Source organism: Hyperolius riggenbachi, chromosome 9 (assembly GCF_040937935.1).
Source record: "Hyperolius riggenbachi isolate aHypRig1 chromosome 9, aHypRig1.pri, whole genome shotgun sequence".
Classification (NCBI taxonomy): Eukaryota; Metazoa; Chordata; class Amphibia; order Anura; family Hyperoliidae; genus Hyperolius; species Hyperolius riggenbachi.
The window spans coordinates 164,837,243-164,860,799 of NC_090654.1; the positions used below are offsets into that span (position 1 = coordinate 164,837,243).

The following is a 23,557-nucleotide window of genomic DNA, read 5'->3' on the forward strand; positions in this document are numbered from 1 at the left end:
AGTCACTGTGCATTGTTCAACCATTTGGCACACTTTACACAAGAAGATGCTGTATGCAAGAGTGAGGCAGAGGAAGCCTTTTCTCCGCCCACAGCACAAACAGAGCCGATAAAGCACATTTGGACAAGCCAGCTTAATTTTGGAATAAGGGGCTATGGACTGATGAAACTAAAATTGAGTTATTTGGGCATTATGGAGGAAAAACAACACAGCCTTCCAAGAAAAATACCTGCTACCTACAGTAAAATATGGTGGTGGTTCCATCATGCTGTGGGGCTGTGTAGCCAGTGCAAGAACTGGGAACCTTGTCAAAGTTGAAGGACGCATGGATTCCGCTCAGTATCAGCAGATTCTGGAGACCAATGTCCAGGAACCAGTGACAAAGCTGAAGCTGCGCCGGGGCTGTATCCTTTAACAAGACAACGACTCTAAACACTGCTCAAAATCCACTAAGGCATTCATGCAGAGGAACAAGTACAATGTTTTGGAATAGCCATCTTAGTCCCCAGACCTGAATATAAATAAAAATTTGTGGTGTGAGTTAAAGAGAGCTGTCCACCTCGGCAGCCATCAAACCTGAATGAATTAGATATGTTTTGTAAAGAGGAATAGAGATGGCCCAAAACTACGATTTTCAGTTCGCGGACCGCGAACTTCCGCGAACCGCAGTAGACTTCAATGGGGAGGCGAACTGAGAAAACTAGAAACATTTATGCTGGCCACAAAAGTGATGGAAAAGATGTTTCAAGGGGTCTAACATCTGAGTTTTTGCATGGATGAGTGGGATAGACGCCAAAAGTCCAAAAGCCAAAAAATTCAGGAATCTGCCTGAAGTACTGGTGGACCCTGTTGGTGGTGGTCGGAGAAGGCAGTCAAGTGGCCTGCAGGCAGAGATCCTGTGTGTGGAGCGACTTAGTCTTGGGGCAGGCAGTCACATGGCGTGCAGGCAGAGATGCTGTGTGTGGGGACTGACTTAGTCTTCGAGCAGGCCTGAGCGTGCTTTGCAGACCAGGCATCCGTGGTCTGATGGACCCTTGACCCAACCCTGTGTGCCAGAGATGTCGCCACTTGCCTTTCAACATCACGGTACAGTTTAGGTATCGCCTTTTTTGAGAAAAAATTGCGGCCTGGTATCTTCCACTGCAGTGTGTGGCTTTGCTTTTGTGTGCTGCTTTTCCTCAGGTGGGTATCCCATTGCAGTTTGTGCTTGGTAATCATGTGCCTTCGTAAGGTAGTTGTCTTCGTCTTTCCACGGCTCAGTTTTCGGTGGCAGAGAGTACAGATGACATTGCTCTTATCTGAGGCAGACACACACAAAAAATGTCCACACCGCTGAGCCCTGGGGTGATGGCACTTAGGTGGTGGCAGCCGACTGAGTGTTAAGTGGGGTGCCAGAATCAGAGCAGGAGGAGGAAGATATGTCACGCTTCCGTGCGGAAGCTGAGAAAGATGAGGTGTTCTGTGTTAAATAGTCGACTACGTCCTGACAATATTGGGGGTTGATGGCACCTGCTTTCTTCTGAACACTGTACTTTGGTCAAGGGCCGCACGAAATCATGACAGCGCAACCTCGAACAGACCTGCCAGGTGGCCTGCCTCTGGCTCTGCCTTTTGTTTTGTCCATATTGGGGGGGATGAAGTGAAAGGTATGCACTGACTTGACTAATACAATGTACGTCTACACAGGTGCAGTGCACAGGTATGCAGTGACTGCTGGTACAACAATATGCGGTTACACAGGTGCAGTGAACAGGTTGCAGTGACTGGTATTACAAATGTGCAGCTGCCTGTCACACACACACACACACACACACACACACACACACACACACACACACACACACACACACACACGTACCCTGAACAGGTGCAATGACTGGTGGTATTAACAATGCGTGCGCTCACATAGGTATAGGTAGGCAGGTGCACTGAACAGTGAACAGGTGCAGTGATTGGGATTATGAATGTGCAGCTGCCTGTCACATTCATAGGTAGTCACTGAATGTGCTGGGCCTGGCAGTGGCACAGTAGGAATTAAAGTGCCAAAGGCCAGCTGCGACTGACTGACAGGGCTGTATATAATGCAAGTGGGCCACACACAAAAAATAAAAAAAAATAGATCACAAGAACAACATTAGCTCTCAAAAGAGCTGTTGAGGATGAGGAGTGCTTTTTAGCAGTAAGTATCAGCAAGAAAGAGCAACCTAACAAGCCTAACTGTAGCCTAACTAAGCTTTCCCTAATGTCTCTGCAGCAGCTCTCCCTTCTCTAATTACTGCAGGCACACGAGTGAGTCCAATGCCTGACGCTGCCTGCCTTTTATAAGGGGGGTGGGGCTCCAGGAGGGAGTGTAGCCTGATTGGCTACAATGTGCCTGCTAACTCTGATGTAGAGGGTCAAAGTTGACCCTCATGATGCACTATGGCCGCGAATTGAACTTCCGGAAAAGTTTGCGGTTCTCCGCGATCGCGAACCACTGAAGTTCGCCTGGAACCGTTCGCCGGCGAACAGTTCGGGCCATCTCTAAAGAGGAATGGTCCAAAATACCTTCAACCAGAATCCAGACTCTCATTGGAACCTACAAGGAGTGTTTAGAGGCTGTATTTTCTGCAAAAGGAGGATCTACTAAATATTGATTTCATTTTTTTTTTTGTGGTTTCCAAATGTATGCACCTGCCTAATTTTGTTTAACCTCCCTGGCGGTATGATTATTTCTAGATTTTTTTTCCAAAAGCGGTGCAATTTTCTCATAAGCTTTCAGACCCTAAAAATCATACCGCTTGATAGATCTGCAGCAGCCCTACACATTCCACACCTAAGATGGATCCAACTCGGGATTACTGCTCTGAGCTGTGGATTTCCATCCCGAGCCCGACTCGGGGTTACCGCTAAACAATTATTGCACACTTTCTGTAAATAAAACAAACTTCATTTCACTTCTCAAATATCACTGTGTGTGTCTCCTATATGATATATTTAATTAACCTTTTTTATCGTAACGACCAACAGTTTATACAGGAAAATCATGACAATTAACAAGGTTGCTCAAACTTTCGCATCCCACTGTAGCATTCAGAACCGAATGGACTCTATCCGCAGGAATAAATGATGGAAACAGTTTTGCAAAATGCAGGCTCAGTCCGAACCACAATGCAAGCAAACACTCCCAGCTCTTAGCAGCACCACTCTCAAATATGCAGCATTGTCAAGGCTATGCAAACGTGACTAGTGCCTCCTTAATGCAACACTATCCAAAGTTGTCATCAACCTCTAGGCACCAAACGCTTATGATCATAGCAAGTATGGCGAAAATGACACCGTTCCTTAGTGAGACTTCATGCAGCAAAGATAAACAGGTAAGCAAGCATCATGGGCTGTGGAGCAACATGAGAGCATGAAGCAAGCCATATTATATAGTAAAACAGTGTCTCTCACCAAGTCCCAGGTTCAAACCATGTGTGGAGGATAGTCTCTAGGTAGATGCTGAAATGGAATGTCTTTGTGCAGCACTCATATTAGCACTCGCAAGTGCTAGTTCAGGTGTTAAACAGCCGGGCCACAGTATTGGTTACCGGAGCTAAGCTGTAACAGGTCAGCATGGTCGACGTTACCACGTGGTGCGTCGTAGCTACAGCTCCTCCCTTGACACCTCAAGCTCTTCTATGCATAAGGGTCGCCATCTAGTGGCAAACTAGCTAATATATTCAAAGAATGTGTTTATACTTTACAATCTACAACAACTTCCAGAGCAATCCAGCTTTAGCATGGCGGTTACAGTTTTTTTTACAAATAGCAATCTAACCTCTAGCCGACAGCGTCACGCCGATGGGCGTGGCCGCAGCGGCAGCCCCAGGTCTGCCTAATGTCGATCGGCGTAAAGTCCTGGGGCTCTGTTTTGCAGGAGATCGCGCACAGGCTGCGCGCGCATCTCCTGCTTGGTGGGCGGAGCGATTGCGCTCGGGAGACTGTTAGACGGCGTAACCGCCGTCTAATTACTGGTGTAGCGCTGCGATCTACTGTACTGGGGACGGCCGTGTGACACGGCTGTCCCCTCCTGAGCCACAGAGGTGATCGGCTGTCATAGGCTGAAGCCTACGACAGCTGATCACGGGGATTGGCTGGCAGAGGGAGGGAGGGGGGTATGCAATTGAATAAAAAAAAACACACTTTTTATAAAAATAAAAAAATAAACAAACACAAACAACCATCTGGGGGGCGATCAGACCCCACCAACAGAGAGCTCTGTTGGTGGGGAGAAAAGGGAGGTGGAACCACTTGTGTGCTGTGTCGTGTGGCCCTACAGCTTGGCCTTAAAGCTGCAGTGGCCAATTTAAGGAAAAATTGCCTGGTCTTTAGGGGGGTTTAACAGTGCAGTCCTCAAGTGGATAAAGAAAAATCCACGTTTAAGCCACCTGGAGCCTGAGAGCCCAAGTTGTACATCCAGGCTCTCTTTCAAAATTCCCTCCATGCATATTTGGTCTAACAACCTGGATTTCTGGCATTATTGTCATATCTGACAAGATTAGCTGCATGCTTGGTTCTGGCGTTATTCTCCGACACTACAGCAGCTAAATAGATCAGCAGAACTGCCAGGCAACTGGTATTGTTTAAGAAGAAATACATATGGCAACCTCCATATACTTCTCACTTCAGTTGTCCTTTAAATTATTACAAAAATGTTTTAGCTCTTGTGTGTCATACTTTGAGCTAAGGAACTAATTTACATCAGACTTTTCATTGTTAGCAAAGATGAACCTGGAGAATATGCAGTTAATTCTACCATTTTCATATATCATGTTGCCTTTCCTGTCGCATGACTAAGAACATAGCATATGGAGCTGAGCTGACTCCTCCAACCTTGTTCACGAGATATTGCGGTGTATGGTATTCACACACTCATTGCAATCCATAATTTGATATTCTATTTTGCAGAGTTGCTAGCTGAAGATGATCCGGCGCCTTGTGCGTTCTCAGGGAACGGGCGAGTTTGTCCTGTTAATGGATCAGAATGTAGAACTGGATGGGTTGGACCTAACGGTGGCATAACCAACTTTGATAACTTTGCCTTTGCAATGTTGACCGTATTTCAGTGTATTACAATGGAGGGCTGGACAGATGTCTTATACTGGGTAAGTTTCATCTTGCTGAGAAGAGTGTACAGCAGGCAGGACTTATTTTATAACACACTGCATACAGTTTTTACCAGAAGAAATTGTTATTGATTAAGTTCTTTTCTGAGAAAATTGTATTTCACTGCAAGAGAACAATGGTATTCAGTTTATTCCTATAGCTCTGCCTCACCACCATCTGCAGCGTTTCTAATGGAAGAGCCTTTGGCAGGACAGAGAGTACCTTAGACCTGACATTGTCCGTGGCTATTGAAATTCGAATGGCTACAATAGCAGACAGATTAGGTGACCACAGTGTAAGCTGGGGTAGATATGCTTTTTCCCCAACTCTTTACATTAGAGATGGTCAATGACATGTTATTATTTCTGGCTTCTATACAAATTGTATACAGTTTGGAACTGGGCCACTAATATGCATTTACATTTGGATTGTTCCAGTTCCATGTTGTCTTCAATGTACCTAAAATTTGCATGCAAGCCATAAAAAATTGCATCTCATTGACCATCTCCATTCACTATATTAACTGGATTGCAGTGGTGTACCTAGGGCACTTAACACCCGGTGCTGGGTATTAAAAGACACCCCCTCGTCTAAAAAAAGGAAAGAAGTGAGTGTGGCATGCTAAGCACGCTACGGCGGGTAATGCCAGGTATAGGTGCCCCTAGTATAGGTAATGTAGTTGCCCCATTATAGGTTGTATAGTTGCCCCCAGTATAGTTGCTCCAGTGTAGGTAGTAAAGTTGCCCCAGTATAGGTAGCTAGTATAGTTGCCCCCAGTATAGGTAGTATAGTTGCCCCAGTATAGGTAGCTAGTATCGTTGCTCCCAGTATAAGTAGTATAGTTGCCCCAGTATAGGTAGCATAGTTGGGCCAGTATAGCTGCCCCAGTATTGGTAGCTAGTATAGTTGCCCCCAGTATAGGTAGCAAGGTTGCCCCAGTATAGTTAGTATAGTTGCCCCCGGTATATGTAGCATAGTTGCCCTAGTATAGGTAACATAGTCACCCCAGTAAAGCTAGTATAGTTGACCCCAGTAGAGATAGCATAGTTGCTCCAGTATAAGTAGCATAGTTGCCCTAGTATAGCTAGTATAGTTTCCCTTCAGCGTAGGTAACACAGTTTCCCCAGTATAGTTACTATAGTTACCCCAGTATAGCTAGTAAACTTGCCCCAGTATAGGTAGTATAGTTGCCCCCAGTATAGGTAGCATAATTGCCCCAGTATACATATTATAGTTGCCCCCAGTATAGGTAGCATAGTTGCCCCAGTATAGTTGAGCCCAATATAGGTAGCATAGTTGCCCCAGTATAGGTAGCATAGTTACCCCACTATAGCTAGTATAGTTGCCCCCAGTATAGGTAACATAGTTGTCCCCAGTATAGCTAACATAGTTGCCCCAGTATAGCTAGTATAGTTGCCCCCAGTGTAGGTAACATAGTTGCCCCAGTATAGTTGAGCCCAGTATAGGTAGCATAGTTGCCCCGGTATAGCTAGTATAGTGTCCCCGAGTATAGGTAGCATAGTTGCCCCAGTTTAGCTAGCATAGTTGCCCCAATACAAGTAGTATAGTTGCCCCAGTATAGGTAGTATAGTCGCCCCAGTACAACTGGTATAGTTGCCCCAGTATAGCAAGCATAGTTGCCTCAGTATAGCTAGCATAGTTGCCCCCAGTATAGGTAGCATAGTTGGCCCCAGTATGGGAAGCTTGGAAGGAGGGGCAGTGGAAACAACAGCGGGGAGGGGGGCCAGACCCTGGGTCCCCTCCTTCCGCACTCTCCCCCTCTAGATATGCAATAGGCAGGCGCGGCGGGCGGGGAATGACTCACCTGTCTCCTGCATTCCAGACTCTGGAGCGCTGCGTCACCATCACGTGCCACAAGTCTTCTCCGCCTTCAATACCGCTCACTGTGCTTCCTGATTAGCGGAAGCACAGTGAGCAGCATTGAAAGCGGAGACCTGTGGCACAAGACGGTAACGCAGCGCTCCAGCTCCTGAAACGCCTGAGTCAGGTGAGTCATTCCCAGCTCGCTGCGCCTGCTGCATATCCGGAGGGGAGAGGGTGCGGAAGGAGGGGACCCAGGTGAGCTATTGCCTGTCGCTGTCCCCGCTGCCCCTCCTACTTGCGCTGCTTCTCCCTCCTACTCATGGCCTCTGTGGGAGACCTTTTTGACACCCCCTCCCTGTCACCGGAAATACCATACCCCCTGGTGCCTAATGGACGGACCGCCAGTGCTGCATTGAGCATAGAAATGATAGGTATTGATGTTGGAAGATATTCACTTACCTGTCACAGATTCCAATACAAACCGTATTTATTACTCCAACCAAAATTAGAAGGTATCACTAAAGGTGTAAAAAAAATCAGACATAAGGGCTAGCACTGACTAGTTGAGTCCTGCCCTACAACTCTGCCCCGCTTTTTTAACTGCCACTATTTTCAGCAGGTAGAAAAGTGATCCTTTCTCTCTAACAGGCACAAGTCTCTCCACTGTGCTAGAACAATATCACATATGTCTGTTTCAGACATTCCTTAGGCCCATTTCCATTGGCTGGATGTGATCGCATCGCGCCGCATTCGGCGATCGGACTCAGACATTCCAGGTCTGGCAAAGGGGGCCCACTTTGCCTTCTTTGTAGCATACGATACAGTAGCATACAGTAGCGGATAGCAAGGATAGCAACATCGCAAGGATGCACATTTGGTGGACGGACTACAAGGTCTAGAATACCTTAGGGCCGCATAGCCAGGCAACATGAATTCTAGGCTGGACAAATCGCAGCATGCGTCCTGTAACTGGGTAAGACAAAACCTCCTGTTCACACTTTGGTCAATCATGCAGCTAATCATCATGTAGTCCAACCAGGGGTGCAGCTAAGGTTTTTGTGGCCCCAAGCGGACTGCAGGAAGTGGCTCTATCTTGCGAAAAATGGGCGTGGATATTCCACAGAAAGTGGGCGTGGGCATGACATGGGTGGAGCCAGGGTGTGGCCATGGCATGGGGTGGAGCCAACTGCATGATGCTTACATGTCAATATGGACAAAAAAATTTTTTCATTAGTCACAGATGAGGGTGAACTAGAAAGGCTAAACTCTCTAAATACACACAGGGTGAATTTCTAAATGTTTTACACACTTTTATCGGACATTTATCACACTCGGAAAATCATGTTTAGTGCATACTCAAAATTATCACTGGAGGTAATTTTGCGACCAAAACAACAATTACCACACGTTATTGTGAATGGAGACCATTAAGTAGGCCATTAGACTATGGTAGGATTAGATGGTAAGCTCTGAGGGCAGTCAGTGACATGACTATGTACATTGTAAAGTGCGGCACAAGAGGTCACGGCAGTAGTAATTCACTAGCACAGAACGCTCCAAAATGCAGGAGCAAACACGGCCAAGCATGCGCAACAGAGCACACAGCCAGCCCGGTACACCAGCCCCAACCCTGATCACAGCCAGCTCAGCCCCAGAGCTTAACACAGCCACCGGCCCAGTACACACAGGCCTCAGGCTTGATCACAACCAGCCAACCCAGTACACACAGGCCTCAGGCCTGATCACAGCCAGCCCAGCCCCAGAGCTTATACACAGCCCTCAGCCCAGTACACACAGGCCTCAGGCCTGATCACAGCCAGCCCAGCCCCAGAGCTTATACACAGCCCCCAGCCCAGTACACACAGGCCTCAGGCCTGATCACAGCCAGCCCAGCCCTAGAGCTTATACACAGCCCCCAGCCCAGTACACACAGGCCTCAGGCCTGATCACAGCCAGCCCAGCCCAGTACACACGCGCACACACACACACACACACACACACACACACACACACACACACACACACACACACACACACACACACACACACACAAAACCACAGCCAGCCCAGTATATACACACACACACACACACACACACACACACACAGCAGGCCTGATGATGATCACAGGCTAAGGCAGCCAGCCCAGCCCAATACACACAAGCCTGAACTAAGTGAGCAGCTGCAGCAGTACATCAATAGTTTGAGAACTTGAGAAGACAACTATTTACAGTAGCCAGGCCCAGCAATTTATTAGGTAGGGGGTGCTGAAAAATGGGTATGGGGGGGGGGGGGGTGTTCGCGGCACGCGTGGCGCTCCGCGCCAAAAAATGGGCGTGACCTGGGTGGAGTGTAACTGTAACCCCAAAGCAGCAAATATAGCCAACTATGATCATTAAATAATAAATGCAGCAACAGTTACCCCAGATACCAGAAAATAAACGCAATGTGGGTAGCATTTCAGCAGAAAACAAAACACAATTTGGGCAACATTTCAGCAGAAAACAAATGCAATTTGGGCAACATTTCAGCAGAAAATAAATGAAATTTTTGTTAACATTTCAGCAGAAAATAAACGCAATTTATGCAACATTTCAGCAGAAAGCAAATGCAATTTGGGCAACATTTCAGCAGAAAAGAAACGCAATTTGGGCAACATTTCAGCAAAAAGCAAACACAATTTGGGCAACATTTCAGCAGGAAATAAACACAATTTGGGCTACATTTCAGCAGAAAATAAACGCAATTTGGGCAACATTTCAGCAGAAAATACGCGCAATTTGGGCAACATTTCAGCAGAAAACAAACGCAATTTGGGCAACATTTCAGCAGAAAACAAACGCAATTTAGGCAACATTACAGCAGAAAATACACATAATTTGGGCAACATTTCAGCAGACAATACATGCAATTTGGGCAACATTTCAGCAGAAAATACACGCAATTTGGGCAACATTTCAGCAGAAAACAGATGCAATTTGGGCAACATTTCAGCAGAAAACAAATGCAATTTGGGCAACATTTCAGCAGAAAACAAACACAATTTGGGCAACATTTCAGCAGAAAATAAACACAATTTGGGCAACATTTCAGCAGAAAACAAACGCAATTTGGGCAACATTTCAGCAGAAAACAAACGCAATTTGGGCAACATTTCAGCAAAAAACGAACTCAATTTGGGCAACATTTCAGCAGAAAACAGATGCAATTTGGGCAACATTTCAGCAGAAAACAAATGCAATTTGGGCAACATTTCAGCAGAAAACAAACACAATTTGGGCAACATTTCAGCAGAAAATAAACACAATTTGGGCAACATTTCAGCAGAAAACAAACGCAATTTGGGCAACATTTCAGCAGAAAACAAATGCAATGTAGGCAACATTTCAGCAGAAAATAAACGCAATTTGGGCAACATTTCAGCAGGAAATAAATGCAATTTGGCAAAATTTCAGCAGGAAATAAACGCAACGTGGGCAACATTTCAGCAGAAAATACACGCAATTTGGGCAACATTTCACCTGCAAAAAAAATAATTTATGTACACTTTCCGAATAAGTAATGGGGAAACAATTCATACACTGTTGTCTCATCAAAGACAGGCCCTATCAGTACATATGTAAAAAAACTAAAAAGAGGTACTTTTATTAGATAAATTAAAATGTAGGTACAGAACTATGCTTCGTCAAGATGTCACTGTAATCGATAAGATAAAATAGCAAACAGGTCACTGTCTGTAACTGAATCGTTCTAATGGTGTTGTGCCTATGTCACACTGGGGGGCCTTAGCCGATCCCCCAACGCTCACTGGTAGCTGATTGAACATGGTGTGGCTATCTCCGTATACGTCTATCGTCCAATGAAGCCTGCACAGTGTATAACTGTGTCAGTGCAGCCAGTATCAGACCCTTAAATACGGAGACAGGGAAGAGTAGGGGGGGTCCTCAAAAGGAACAGGGATACTTAAATGGTGCTCATAATATATACAGTGCAAGCTAACCCTCGACCGGTTTCACCCTATGGCTTCATCAGGAGGTGATCAATTAGTGCAAACAAACATATTTACAATATATACACTTATCCCCCCACCACTGTACACAGACAGAGTGTCCCCCTGCACACTGTTAGTAGCCCAAGTCAAAAGAATAATTTACTCACCTGACAGAAGTCTCCTCTCCCGCCGGCCTCTGGCGTGCAGCTCCTCCTCCTGCATATCTCCCATGCTGAATGGAATAGCAGGGCTACGGGAAGATGGCGCCCGAAGCCCTGTACTGAAGACACAAATAGCCTCCAGTACAGGGCTTCAGACGCCATCTTCCCGTAGCCCTGCTCTGCCTGCCGGAAGACTATGCAGGCTGGAGCGGGGCTGCAGGCTATGAATAGACGCCGCGGCCAGCCCAGTGCGGACAACAGTGTGACGTCACGACGACGTCACGGAGCCTCTGAGGCCCCTAAAAACATGAGGCCCCAAGTGGCTGCTTGGCCTGCTTGGTGCCTGGCGGCTCCCCTGAGTCCAACCAGTGGTAGGTCCTGGCCACAGAGGTATCGGAGCTCTGATTTCTCCAGCCTGGGATTCGTGTTGCCTGGCTATGCAGCCCAAAGGTATTCTAGACCTTGTAGTTCCTCCACCAAATGTGCATCCTAGCTAAAGTGTAACAGCGGCACTATTCATTGCAACCCATTCAGGCATGAGCTCACCTGCCAATGTGCAGCTAAGATCCTTGGTTTCACATTGACGCATGACGAATGCGCCATCCACTAGTCACTATATCCGTCAGCGTCACCTAGGGGCCAAAAAAATAGTTTACTATACCTGAATCTTTATTATATCCAAGTTTACTATACCAGGCGTTGCTCCCTTAGACTTATAATGGAGATTGACTTGGACCTGAAGAAGTAGTTTACTATACACGAATGTTTACTATACCTGAGTTTATTATAATGAGATTATACTGTAATCCATTCAAACACTCCTAGAGATTGAATCTAAGTTATGCTTTAAATAATGTTGTTGAATGACTTTACAGAATACTTAAGAAATGTTCTTTGTTTACCACTGACTAGTTTCTGAGGGAAAATTCTAAAACTAGATTGTAAAGGACCACAGTCCATTGCCAGGTACACACAATGCAATTTTCTGACAGATTTATTGTCAGAGCGATTATTTCCAAAATGTCAGATCTGATTTCCGTTCGATTTCTCGATCGATTTTCCATTCGCTGCTAGGAAAAATTATTAGAAAAATCTATTGGAAATCAGATTGGACATCAGATTGGACATCAGATTGGACATGTTGGAGATAATCAATCTGACAGTAAATATGTCAGAAAATTGCATTGTGTGTACCTAGCTTTAAAGATGCATAGTTTCAACTATCATTTGTGCAATAGTATCTATGAAAGTTTATTCAGTTATTACTTCAGAATGTAATAGTGTACCACTAATATTAGAAATGGCCTTTGCCAGTAATGAGATTGTGTAAGATAATAGCACTTTAGGTTACACTCACCACTGACCTTAGTTTGTCAGATACAACCATTTTACTTGTTCTCACTCATTTCTTTCTAGTCCAAAAGTAGAGACTGTCTTACAAAACAGAAGCCATTGTTTTATAAGTGTCCATCATTGCCAGTTTAACCTCAGAATGCTTCATTATACAGATACTTTAGGTTCTAAAATGATAATTAAAAAAAATCACTAATAATGTATATTCTTCAGTAGTGTATGTTGCATTCAATGTTTTGCATGTGTCTTACTTTCATTCTTTTCTTTGTTTTTAGTGTTTATGCCATTTAAAGGTAAATTCCACTTGTGTTAATAAAATAGCCATTAACTTCAATTGGCCGTGTTTTGGCTAGGTGGCTAGCACTCTTTCTTTGCAGTCCTAAGTTTGATTTCTTGCCAGTTTGGGGTTTCTTGCTTTGTTTTCTTGGGTTTCCTCCCACATCCCAAAATACTGATAGATTGATTGGCTCTCCCTCAGACCAGCCATAAACTTTGGTAGGAACATTAGACTATGACGATAGTAAGGTCATGGGATTTTGAGCTCCTTTGAGAGACAATGAAGCTGTGTTTTCTATTAATCACCCTGGCGTTCTATTAAGATCGCCAGGGCAGCTGCGGGAGGTTTTTTTTTTAATAAAAAAAAAACGATTTCATGCAGCCAACTGAAAGTTGGCTGCATGAAAGCCCACTAGAGGGCGCTCCTAATCCATATTTCTGATCGCCTCCGGCGATCCGCAGTAACAAGGAAGGCCGCAATGAGCGGCCTTCCTTGTTTCGTTTTGCTCGTCGCCATGGCGACGAGCGGAGTGACGTCATGGACGTCAGCCGACGTCCTGACGTCAGCCGCCTCCGATCCAGCCCTCAGCGCTGGCCGGAACTGTTTGTTCCGGCTGCGCAGGGCTCGGGCGGCTGGGGGGACCCTCTTTCGCCGCTGCACGCGGCGGATCGCCGCGCTGCAGCGGCGATCGGGCAGCACACGCGGCTGGCAAAGTGCCGGCTGTGTGTGCTGCTTTTTACAGCGAGCAAATCGGCCCAGCAGGGCCTGAGCGGCAGCCACCGGCGGTGATGGACGAGCTGAGCTCGTCCATACCGCTAAGGTGGTTAAGGGACCTTTCACATTGCATCGATTGCATTGCAGTATGTCAACTTTTATTATACAGTGTACATAATGCAGACAAGCATGATGTTTCGGGCAGGAGCCCTTTCTCAAGTGCCACTTGAGAAAGGACTCCTGCCCGAAACGTTGAGCTTTTCTGCATTTTATATATACTGTATAATAAAAGAAATTAATCCGTAATTGTTGTTGAGCTCAGGTCATATCTGCTTTCTCGGTTCTTGACTGAGGTGGTGGATCACCCTGAGGGATCACAGTGCTCCAATACCACACACCCTAATGCTTAGCCATTGTCCCCGTACCATGTCCCCCTTTTCCCCTTGCTTTGGCAATGCCTGTATGCATCTTGGTCATGACAATAAAGCTATCTTTGATTCGATTTAATTGCTGTAGCTTGCAGGATCATTGCAATTCATAGATTTCTATGGGCCTGTTCACATATATGCATTGTAACAGATTGCGTTATTCTAATTTGCTGCATGCAGGCTTTGAATTAATGTCTACATCTAGTCTCCATTGCAGTTCACACACATCATAACACATGCAACACAGTGTGAATCCAGCCAGCATGTGGCATAGTGTTTGGCTCTCTTGCCTTGCAGCGCTGGATCCCCAGTTTGAATCCCAGCCAGGGCCCTATTTGCACAGAGTTTCTGTTCTCCCTGTGTCACGTGGGCGCTCTGGTTTCCTCCCACATTCCAACAACATACAGATAAGTTACTTGGCTTCCCCTTCAATGGGCCCTAGACTATGATACATACACTACACAATACATACATAGACAAATGACCATGGTACGGAATAGATTGTGAGCCCCTCTGAGGGACAGTTAAGTGACAAGACAATATACTCTGCACAGCGATGCAGAAGATGTTGGCGCTATAGAAATACTAAATAATAATAATAATACTTAAGGTATGTTATATGCAAAGCTAATTTTTGCCAACAAAAGTGGAATTTCCCTTTAAGTGCCTGTTGCTATCCTGTAGTCATTTCTGAAGAGACAAATGCATGAAACTAATGTTTGATGATTAGCATTTCCAATGGAGACAGAATTAATTTTCAAGGTCATCCTTAGCAGTTTGAGACAGAAAAATATAATACATTTAATTTGGTCCTTATTTCTTTTCATTACAAATTAAAATGATCTTGATTTGAATGAAGAACCCATTACAACAAGAGTTAAAGTAAGCTGAATTCATTATTTAACTGATGATTAAGCTTGAAAGTAAAATTCTCAGCATTTTAAAGTCTAAGTTTGAGAATGTCAGACACTGTGCAGTATAAGTGGAACTCCAGCTACAATTTACTTTTAAAATGTGCCTATGGGGATATAAAAGAATACAAAAGAAATATAAGACTTCCCATGCTGTTGTCTTTTCAGTATGTTGCTCTGCTGAATGTCAGTGGTTACCTGGCAAGTCTGACTGGGAGCTGACTGCAGGCTACTAGGTACACAACCTTTTAACTACCGATTTTGCTTATTAAACATTTTTAATAAACTTAAAAGATCAGAACATAGTGAGGACTGCTGAATGGTTTGTGAATTAGGCCTTATACCCACTATGCAATGCAGGTAGCCCTGCTTTATAGAGCAATGTATGGCACCTGTGTTGCTCTTCATTGCAGCACTAATCCCATTTAGTGACGTTGATTTGAACAGCACAGTACAATGGGTGATGTGTCTGTCTGCTATAGAAGAACTCTGACTGCAATCAGAAGGGAATAAATGATCTCTATTTAATCAGGTGACATTGACTTTAGCGGGGAGACCACTCTGATTCAGCAGAAACATTGAGCTGAAAAGGTGTCAGGATCTTTGTTCCCTGCACTGAGATCTATTAGCCAGCTTGCAAAGGTACTTTCATCTATTTTTCATCTAAATTTGCTCAATTAAAGTGAGATTATACTCCCAAAACCAACATTTCAGTAACTCCTCTTGGGCACATGAAAGAACACTTTAAAGCATTCCCAAACATTCCCTGCATGTAAAAAAATGTTTATTTTTACTGCAGAGAGCAGTACGGGATTGTTTATCTCTAGCTTATTTAGCAAATGTAATCATTCCCACCAAGAATCTCTCTGCCTGTGTCTTCACGTTGCCCCACTCCTTTTCTGCTTTTGCCGGGGTGATGTATCTATTCAGCAGAGGGAGGGAGCAGAATCAAGACATAGGTAAGAAAGTGTGTCCTAGCTGGCAATGGTTACATTTGCAGATTAGCCAGAGATAAGCAAGCTTCTTATGCTAGGTACACATGATGCGTTTTTTTCGGTTAATTTTCCGCTTGATTACCTTATCTTTTCTTATCAATTTTCATTCACTTCTATGAGAAATCGACCAGAAAAAAAAAATATCGGGCATGATGGAATTTATCTATCGAACTATCTGCTGAAAAAACATATGAGGCTTGATGCACAAAGCTGTGCTAACACTTAGCATGGCAGTGAAAAGCCGCTTTGCACATGTTAACATGCAGGCAAGGCTTTGCTCGCAAAGTATCGTGATCTGCAGTGACTTCATATGATAATGATACTTAGCACTAGAATTCACTGCAGATCACGCGAGCGGAATGTATATCTTCAATTATTACTGTATATATTTCATATTGCAACACGCATAAGAATTTGCGCGCGCCGCGTTACAGTAGCGCACATGTTAATGTAAGCAGCATTCATAATTTCATTACCAAACGCAATTTACTGAGCGGGTGAAGCGCCATTGATTTAATTGGCATACTGCACTTAGCGCGTTAAGCGTAACGCCGTTCGCACGCTAAAACTTAGCGTGCAAACGGCACAAACGTTGCACGTGCAAACTACTAAGCACGCACGTTTGCACGTGCAAAGCCTTAACATGTGATAACTGAGTTACAACGATTTAGTGAATCAAGCCCATGGTGTGTGATGCTTTCTGCAGTGAAAGTACACATTTTTACACACTGGGAATGCTTAGTAATGCTTTTAAATGCTTTCATGTACCTCAGAATAGTTACTAAAATTGTAGTTTTGGGAGTATAATCCCACTTTAAGTAGAGAATAAGTTGGTATCCCAGTAGTCTCCATAGCTCTATAGAGTTCTCCTGAGATATTAACATTTCTCATTACTTCCTTCATAGCTCAGTTAAATCTAGTGTTTCATGTCAACAATCATTTTAGGCAGGTGAGGGGATTTGGTAAATCATTCGGCTCTGATGTTCATTGGGCTGGCTCCACAGAAACCCTTTACCCAAAATGATACGCTAATTAGTTTTGGCTTCTGAAAAAATGTGGATCTCTAGATATATGGAAGTTTTAGTGATAGCTCTTTCATAATCCAGCTTGTGTCTTAAGTTTCATGGTCATATAACTTGTCACTTCACTTACACTATCTTTGTGTGACCTTCTCCTGTCTGGTTTGTTTATAGTCTTCGTTCTAATGTCTGTCACGTCTGCTTCTTCTCTCTACAAGTCCATCTTATTTCTTCCAGATGAATGATGCTATGGGACTTGAATTACCTTGGGTGTATTTTGTCAGTCTCGTCATCTTTGGGTCATTTTTCGTGCTAAATCTTGTTCTTGGTGTATTAAGCGGGTAAGCACCATGTCTTTTTTCATGAAGGCGGAGCCCAGCGTCCAGCTGCCACCACATTTCATGATCCATTAGAAAGGTTAGAACTTGCATAATATCTAGCAGGGTAAAAGGTAAAATGTTGTCCTCTTCTACATGTTAGTTTTATTTAAAGAGGTTTTTCATCAGAGAATTATTTTTTTTCTGTACATCCTCCATTTTTGGGGGGAGAGTTGTGTGACTGCAGCCCGCAACTTATTACCTTGCACAGAAAGCCAAGGGATGTCCTAGGTCTTCACCTTGCCTGCCATCACATTACCTATTATGAAATGGTTTGTTGCTTTGTAGAATCTAAAGTTACTGATACCCATACAGGTCTGTAAAATCAGCTTTTGGTAAGTTGTACCTTTAACTATCATTACACGTTCTTGCTACATTTACTTGAAAGCTTAAATTTACTATCAGATTGTACTTATGGTAACAAGTCAGTATATAGCTGCTTGCTGGGAGCAGTAGAGCACCGGAGTTTGGCTGCACTGTAGCCTAAATCCAAATCTTTTTATTAACGGGTTTGCCATGGGATGCTTAATTACTGGACTTAGTGTTAGGAGTAGGTGGGGAAAAATCAATGTTTAAAGGTTAGAGTGAGAGGTTACTCTTAGGAGTAGGTGGAGGGAAGTTAGTGTTAGGCTAGATAGGGAAGAGCACAATAGGGGTAAGGAAGCACCCAGAGGTATATAAAACTGAGTTAAAAACCGCAATAAAAGCGTTAAGGGGTGAGGTGGCTTCCCTCAATGACGACATTCTCAAATGGAAAAATAAATTGTATTTTAGCACAGGCAACGCGTTTCACGGGTCCAATCCCGCTTCTTCAGGCCAATAAGTCTGCCAGAGCATACAGCATCTATTAGCATGGGGCGCTTCTCAGAGAAGAGAGAGAGAAGTGCCCCATGCTAATAGATGCTGTATGCTCTGGCACACTTATTGGCCTGAGGAAGCTTGCTTGGACCCGTGAAACGCGTTGCCTGTGCTAAAATAAAAATGTATTTTTCTCATTCGAGAATGTCATCATTGAGGTAAGCCACCTCACCCCTTTATGTTTTTATTGCTGTTTGAAACTCCGTTTTATATACCTCTGGGTGCTTCTTTACCCCTATTGTGCTTAGCCCCTCCTCCACACACACACACACACCCTGTTGTAGGAGGGGTGCATAGTAGCCATCATTTTCTCCATAAAGTTTGTGACCGCCATTCAGTCCCTGGCCTGAGTGAAGTTGGGTTCATTGTCTCCACCTGCTTCCTGGGGTCGGTTGCCCCTCTGCAACCCACCTTTGTGAGCAGTGCATTTATTGTACATCTATCTTTATATATCCTGACATACTACACTATTTGGGTTCCCGATTTTGTCTTTGTGTTCTCCAGGGTGCATCCCCCCCATTGCTCTAGATAGGGAAGAGTTAGTGTGAGAATTAGGGTATAAAGTGTGATAGAAAAATATTGGTAAAATTATTGATATTTTACTATGGGGTTAGTAGAAGATTGATAATTAATAATAATGCCAGTATTATACTATCTGACTGCATGTATGCCTTTTTTGGGGCTCTGCTTCATTGGATGGAATTCAAGAAGACCTGACAGGGCTTTGCAGCCTTGATTTTTAAAATTAAGATTGCAGAGAAAGTAGTTAGACTGCATACAAAGCAGCCTTGCATTTAGTTCACTCAGATTATTTTTTTTATGCTGCTTAAATACTATAGTACCAAGGCTTTATCTACTTCAGATAAAACCCACGTGCAGACTGAACAGAGGACATAAGATCTTAGATTTTGACTTCTGTGTATTACTTTTTTGACAGTCACAGACCAATACAAGCCTGTACTGCCACTTGTGCTCTGCTTGGCTTATGGATAATGGAAAGAGACTGGGCAGATCTTAATTAAAGTATGGTTGCAAGTATGGAGCAAGTGTCTCCCTTGTGGCATATGCAACTATTCGGAGAGTAGCAAAGGCAACTTGTAGCATCTACACTTTAGATGTAGCATGAAATTGTAAATGTAGCAAGCTGTGATGTGATGCAGACACTTAGCTCTCTACCAGTTTACTTTAGAATTGGCTGTGCTCAATGAATGTCTTGACATTCCACAACCTTGGGCCTTCAAGCAAGTGAATTAGCGTCTCACAAAGAACAAGGGAATCATTTCTTTTATGGAACACCTCTTTATGTCTTATATACTTTTTTAATCCGTAGTGGATGGAAGAGGGATGTTGCCCATGTTATGTGGTGGCTGCAGGTTGGACTCTGCTGTGTAGTACATGATTAGAATTTAACAACCTTCCTTACATTCTTACAGGTGAATGATGCCATAGGATGTGAGTGGCCATGGGTCTATTTTGTTAGTCTTATTATCCTTGGCTCATTTTTCGTTCTTAACCTGGTTCTTGGTGTACTTAGTGGGTAAGCAGTTGAATTGTGTCTTCATATTCTTCTGCTGTGTCCTAGGTGGCAGACTGTGTTCTCATCTGCAGTGTGAAGTACTTACAATGTGTGTTTTGCATGTTACAAAGTGTTTAACCTTTCTGTCTTTGTTTGATCAACCAAATCTATGCCACACACTCAAAATAAGTTGGGATTATTAGATAGGGTATGGGATATAATGAACATTGTGATTACAGCAGAAATGCACAACTGCTAGTTCAGCTAATTTATTTAATGCACCAGCTGTAGGTTGCAATAGATTTTTGTGAAACTCTATCAAAAACACTTTATTCTAGATTTAGGTGTTAGTGCTTTATGGGTTCCATAGGGGGAGGCTTCTCTTTACAACTTGTCACATGGTCACCAAAAACAGCAACAGGGAACAGAATATCAGGTGCTGATGGCTTTATACTTAACGATCACTGGTGAGAAAGCGTCAATAGCTAGGCACAGTATTCACTGAATGGAACTCAAAATGTAGTTTTCAGTGTTGGTGGTAATTCTTTCTTATTGCTTCCAATTTAGAACTTCAAGACATGCTGACAATGCCAGCAGTTTGTCTGTTATTAAATGCTAAAATCTCTCAGCTGTTTATCCAGACTAAACAATGGCTTCCCCATTATGGTTGGAAGCAGGTACATTTTAGAAATATCAAGAAGACGAGTAGTCCATCACATGGTTGCAAACAAAGATGATTTGTCGTGGATGAGTCTTAAAGTAATTATGTCACAATTTGTGGAAACACTGTGTATGATGGAAAAATGATTAGTGGTTACTGTTAGTGAAAACCGCATGTCAAAATGATCAGTAGTACCACGGGTCTAGTCTGCTGAACTATGTTATGACCATGACACCACCTCATTAACCTAACTACCATTTCTGGCTGCTTCACTGGCAGGTTAGCAAAGGTGTTGAACTTGCTTTTACTTTGACTTCATCGGACTATATCTCTATGAAACTTCTGGTTGTTGACCATATGACATGATGCGGTTTGCACTGAAGCTAGCCTATAGTTATTTTTTATCATGTGCATAGTTTCTACTCCTCAGATTTGTCCCACGTTTGCTATAACAATATGTTTTCCTTCACATTCTGCTTCTGTATGTCTTCTTCTCGCATATCTTACTTACCAATCTCTGATTTCTGGAGTTATTCACAGTGTTTAGCCGGCCACCTACACTCCATTGTGCCGCCCTGCACACTCTGCATGTCTAATCGCTTGCTGTTTCCCTATTTTTGTGTTATCTCAGCATTATAATTTACTCCTGGGGTGAGTATAAACATGTTTTAATTAGCAAGCAACATACAGCTGAGCTACATGTTCTGCAGAATAGATGACATGCTTACCGTCTGAATGGAAAATTGTGTGGAACCATTCAGACAGTTGATCTAATTTATCATGACCAGTGCAACCCCCCCCCCCCCCCAAAAAAAAGAAAAACAAACAAAAAAAAAACATGTTTCATTGTACAGCTAAAATTTGATTGGTTGCTCTCTACAGCTGCATCATCTTTAATCCAGGTTTCTTTGCACCTGTCTTGATAAATCAATAGCACAAACACTGGTTCGCATAACAGCCAGGGGCCCCAGACTCTCTCACTGGCCGGGGCCCCCACACCACCATGCAATACCCAAAGAAAAAGTGCAGGTGAGCCCTGGACCTCTCACCACCAGGGAATTAACCCCCACTACCTCTGAACTGAATGCTATCTGCAACACACACAATTGCTCACTCCCGGCTAGAGCAATTTCCTACTTTTATTTGGTCAGCGGGCGCCAGTCAGCTGACTGGTGCCTGCTGACCAAATAAAGGTAGGAAATTGCTCTAGCTGTGAATGAGCAATTGTGTGTTGCAGTTGATAAACCAATAGTTCAGAAATGGTTTCTTCTCTTGTTCTGTGCTGTACGGTTTGCAGGCTATGAAGATATTGTCCTTTCTCAGTGCTACAAATGTTGTGATTGCTGTACATAGATTACAAAGGATTATTATGCTTTTATCAATCGATTTCTTTCAACAACATAAAGTATACCTGTTAGTATCCAGATGTGTCCAAAATATGAGAGTAATGCATGCTTCCAAGGCCATGAACATCTGTGGGGCCATTTAGCAAGCCAAAACCACTGTTCTGCCTGGGAGTTTGTTTGCCACCTTTTTTGTTGTAGGAAACATGGGGGGAGGGAGGGGGGGGGGTCTGGCATTTGGGCAGAACATGTGAAATAAGCTGCATGTGATCAACTGAAAGAAAATACATGATGTGCTTTACATTTTTACAAGCCTTCTTTCTACGTGTAAATAAGTAATGTATATATGTACATTGGGCAACCATATTTACAACCTTTACTTGCAACACTACTTTGAAACTGTAACTGTGCTTTTTATCCTATTTTACCAAAGGTAGCCATAAACTGCTTTGAGAATGGTTGTTCCCAGTTGAAATTCCTTGATTGGTTGCTGATGGTTCTGTTTAGACCGATCAGTATTTTCATTGATGTTACCTCAAATGGTAATGGAATATTATTGCATGTTTTTGTGGGAGGCAGAAGATCACAGGCAGATTTATGTATGCTTGTTTCAGGTATGTGAACCAGATAGTACTGCAGCCAAATAGATCAGCGTGGCTGCCAAGCAACTGGTATTGTTTAAAAGGAAATAAATGTCAGCTGGATAGAGTACTGGTTAAGTTCTCTGCCTTTGACATGGGAGACCAGGGTTCGAATCCTGGCTAGGTCAAGTACCTATTCAGTAAGGAGTTCAAGGCAAGACTCTCTAACACTGCAGGGTGGCCTCTTGAGCGCGTCCCAGTGGCTGAAGCTCTTGAGCGCTTTGAGTCCGACAGGAGAAAAGCGCTATATAAATGTTCAGATTATTATTATTATTATTATATTCTTCTCACTTCAGTTGTCCATTGACCACAATTGGAAGGGTTCTAAAAGTAGATGATTTGTGATAATATATTTTAATTGAATGAAACCTTCCTGACCACCAGAAGCCTGGTGTGTTCCATCTTTTTAGTTCCTGGATCAGCTTACTTATTAAAGGGAACTAATTCATTCTATGCATTCAAGGTATACGGTATGTTCTGACGTATTCAAAAAATTAGTGGCTACAAATAGCAGGTGCCCACTGTTCCCGCAAAAATAGGTTTCTGGTATTTTTACTTGAAGCTGCTCTTTATTTGTAGTGCCTCTGGCACCCGCTATTTTTTTTGTAATTGCATATAAATGAAATTTTTTGGGGGGGTGGTTAGTGTAAGGAGTACAAAATGGGAGGTTTAGTGTCAGTAGGTGGGGGTGGTTAGTATTAGGCATAGCTTGGGGAATGTTAGTCTGATAATTACGGTACGGAGGGATAGCAGAGTATTTGTGAAATTACCAATATTCTAATATTAGAGATAGTAGAATATCGGGATATCTGGAGCCTAAATTTTCATGCTGCCTTATTCCACGTACATGAAGCACATAATCTGCTAAATTGTTTCACAATTGCAAGCAAAGTTGGTAGTAAAGCAGGCCCCAGATTGTCTGCACAATATGTCTGCCTCATCTACAGCATGCAGGTTTTACACAAAATGTTGTCTTATGCGCAATACAGGGAAAAAATGGCTCTAAACTGATTAAAAAACAATATATATATAATTTATATCGGACTCAATCGGATTTATGGCAAACTCAAAGCACCAGAGCTGCAGTCACTGGGGCACGCTCTATAGGCAGTAGCAATGTTAAGGGGTCTTGCCCAAATTCTCCTCATTGAATAGGTGCAGGCTTACTTAACTGGTAGTGCTAGGTCTTCTGTGTCAGTGGCATGGCCCTTAACCACTTAAGTACCAGCGGTCTCTGCCCCCTTAAGGATCAGAGACCACTGGTACAGAAACGGCAGAATCCCGACAGAATACTGTCGAATCGCCGCACATACCTGTCGCAACCGCCGTCGCTGCCGCATGTCGGGATCCCGGGCCAC

The 23,557-nt window shown here is 43.6% G+C and overlaps 1 protein-coding gene across 12 annotated transcripts in view; it reads left to right on the forward strand.

Moving 5' to 3' along the window:
• Positions 1–23,557, forward strand: part of CACNA1D (calcium voltage-gated channel subunit alpha1 D) — a 665,324-nt gene that overhangs the window by 306,655 nt on the left and 335,112 nt on the right. For 8 of the 12 annotated variants that reach the window (XM_068253650.1, XM_068253652.1, XM_068253653.1 and 5 more), the window contains exons 7-8: positions 4,933–5,129; positions 19,472–19,575. In XM_068253650.1, the coding sequence (XP_068109751.1) occupies positions 4,933–5,129; positions 19,472–19,575 (301 nt within the window). Of the gene's footprint in view, positions 1–4,932; positions 5,130–17,040; positions 17,145–19,471; positions 19,576–23,557 lie in introns of those variants that run through there. The other 4 variants (XM_068253651.1, XM_068253660.1, XM_068253661.1 and 1 more) reach the window with 2 other exon arrangements.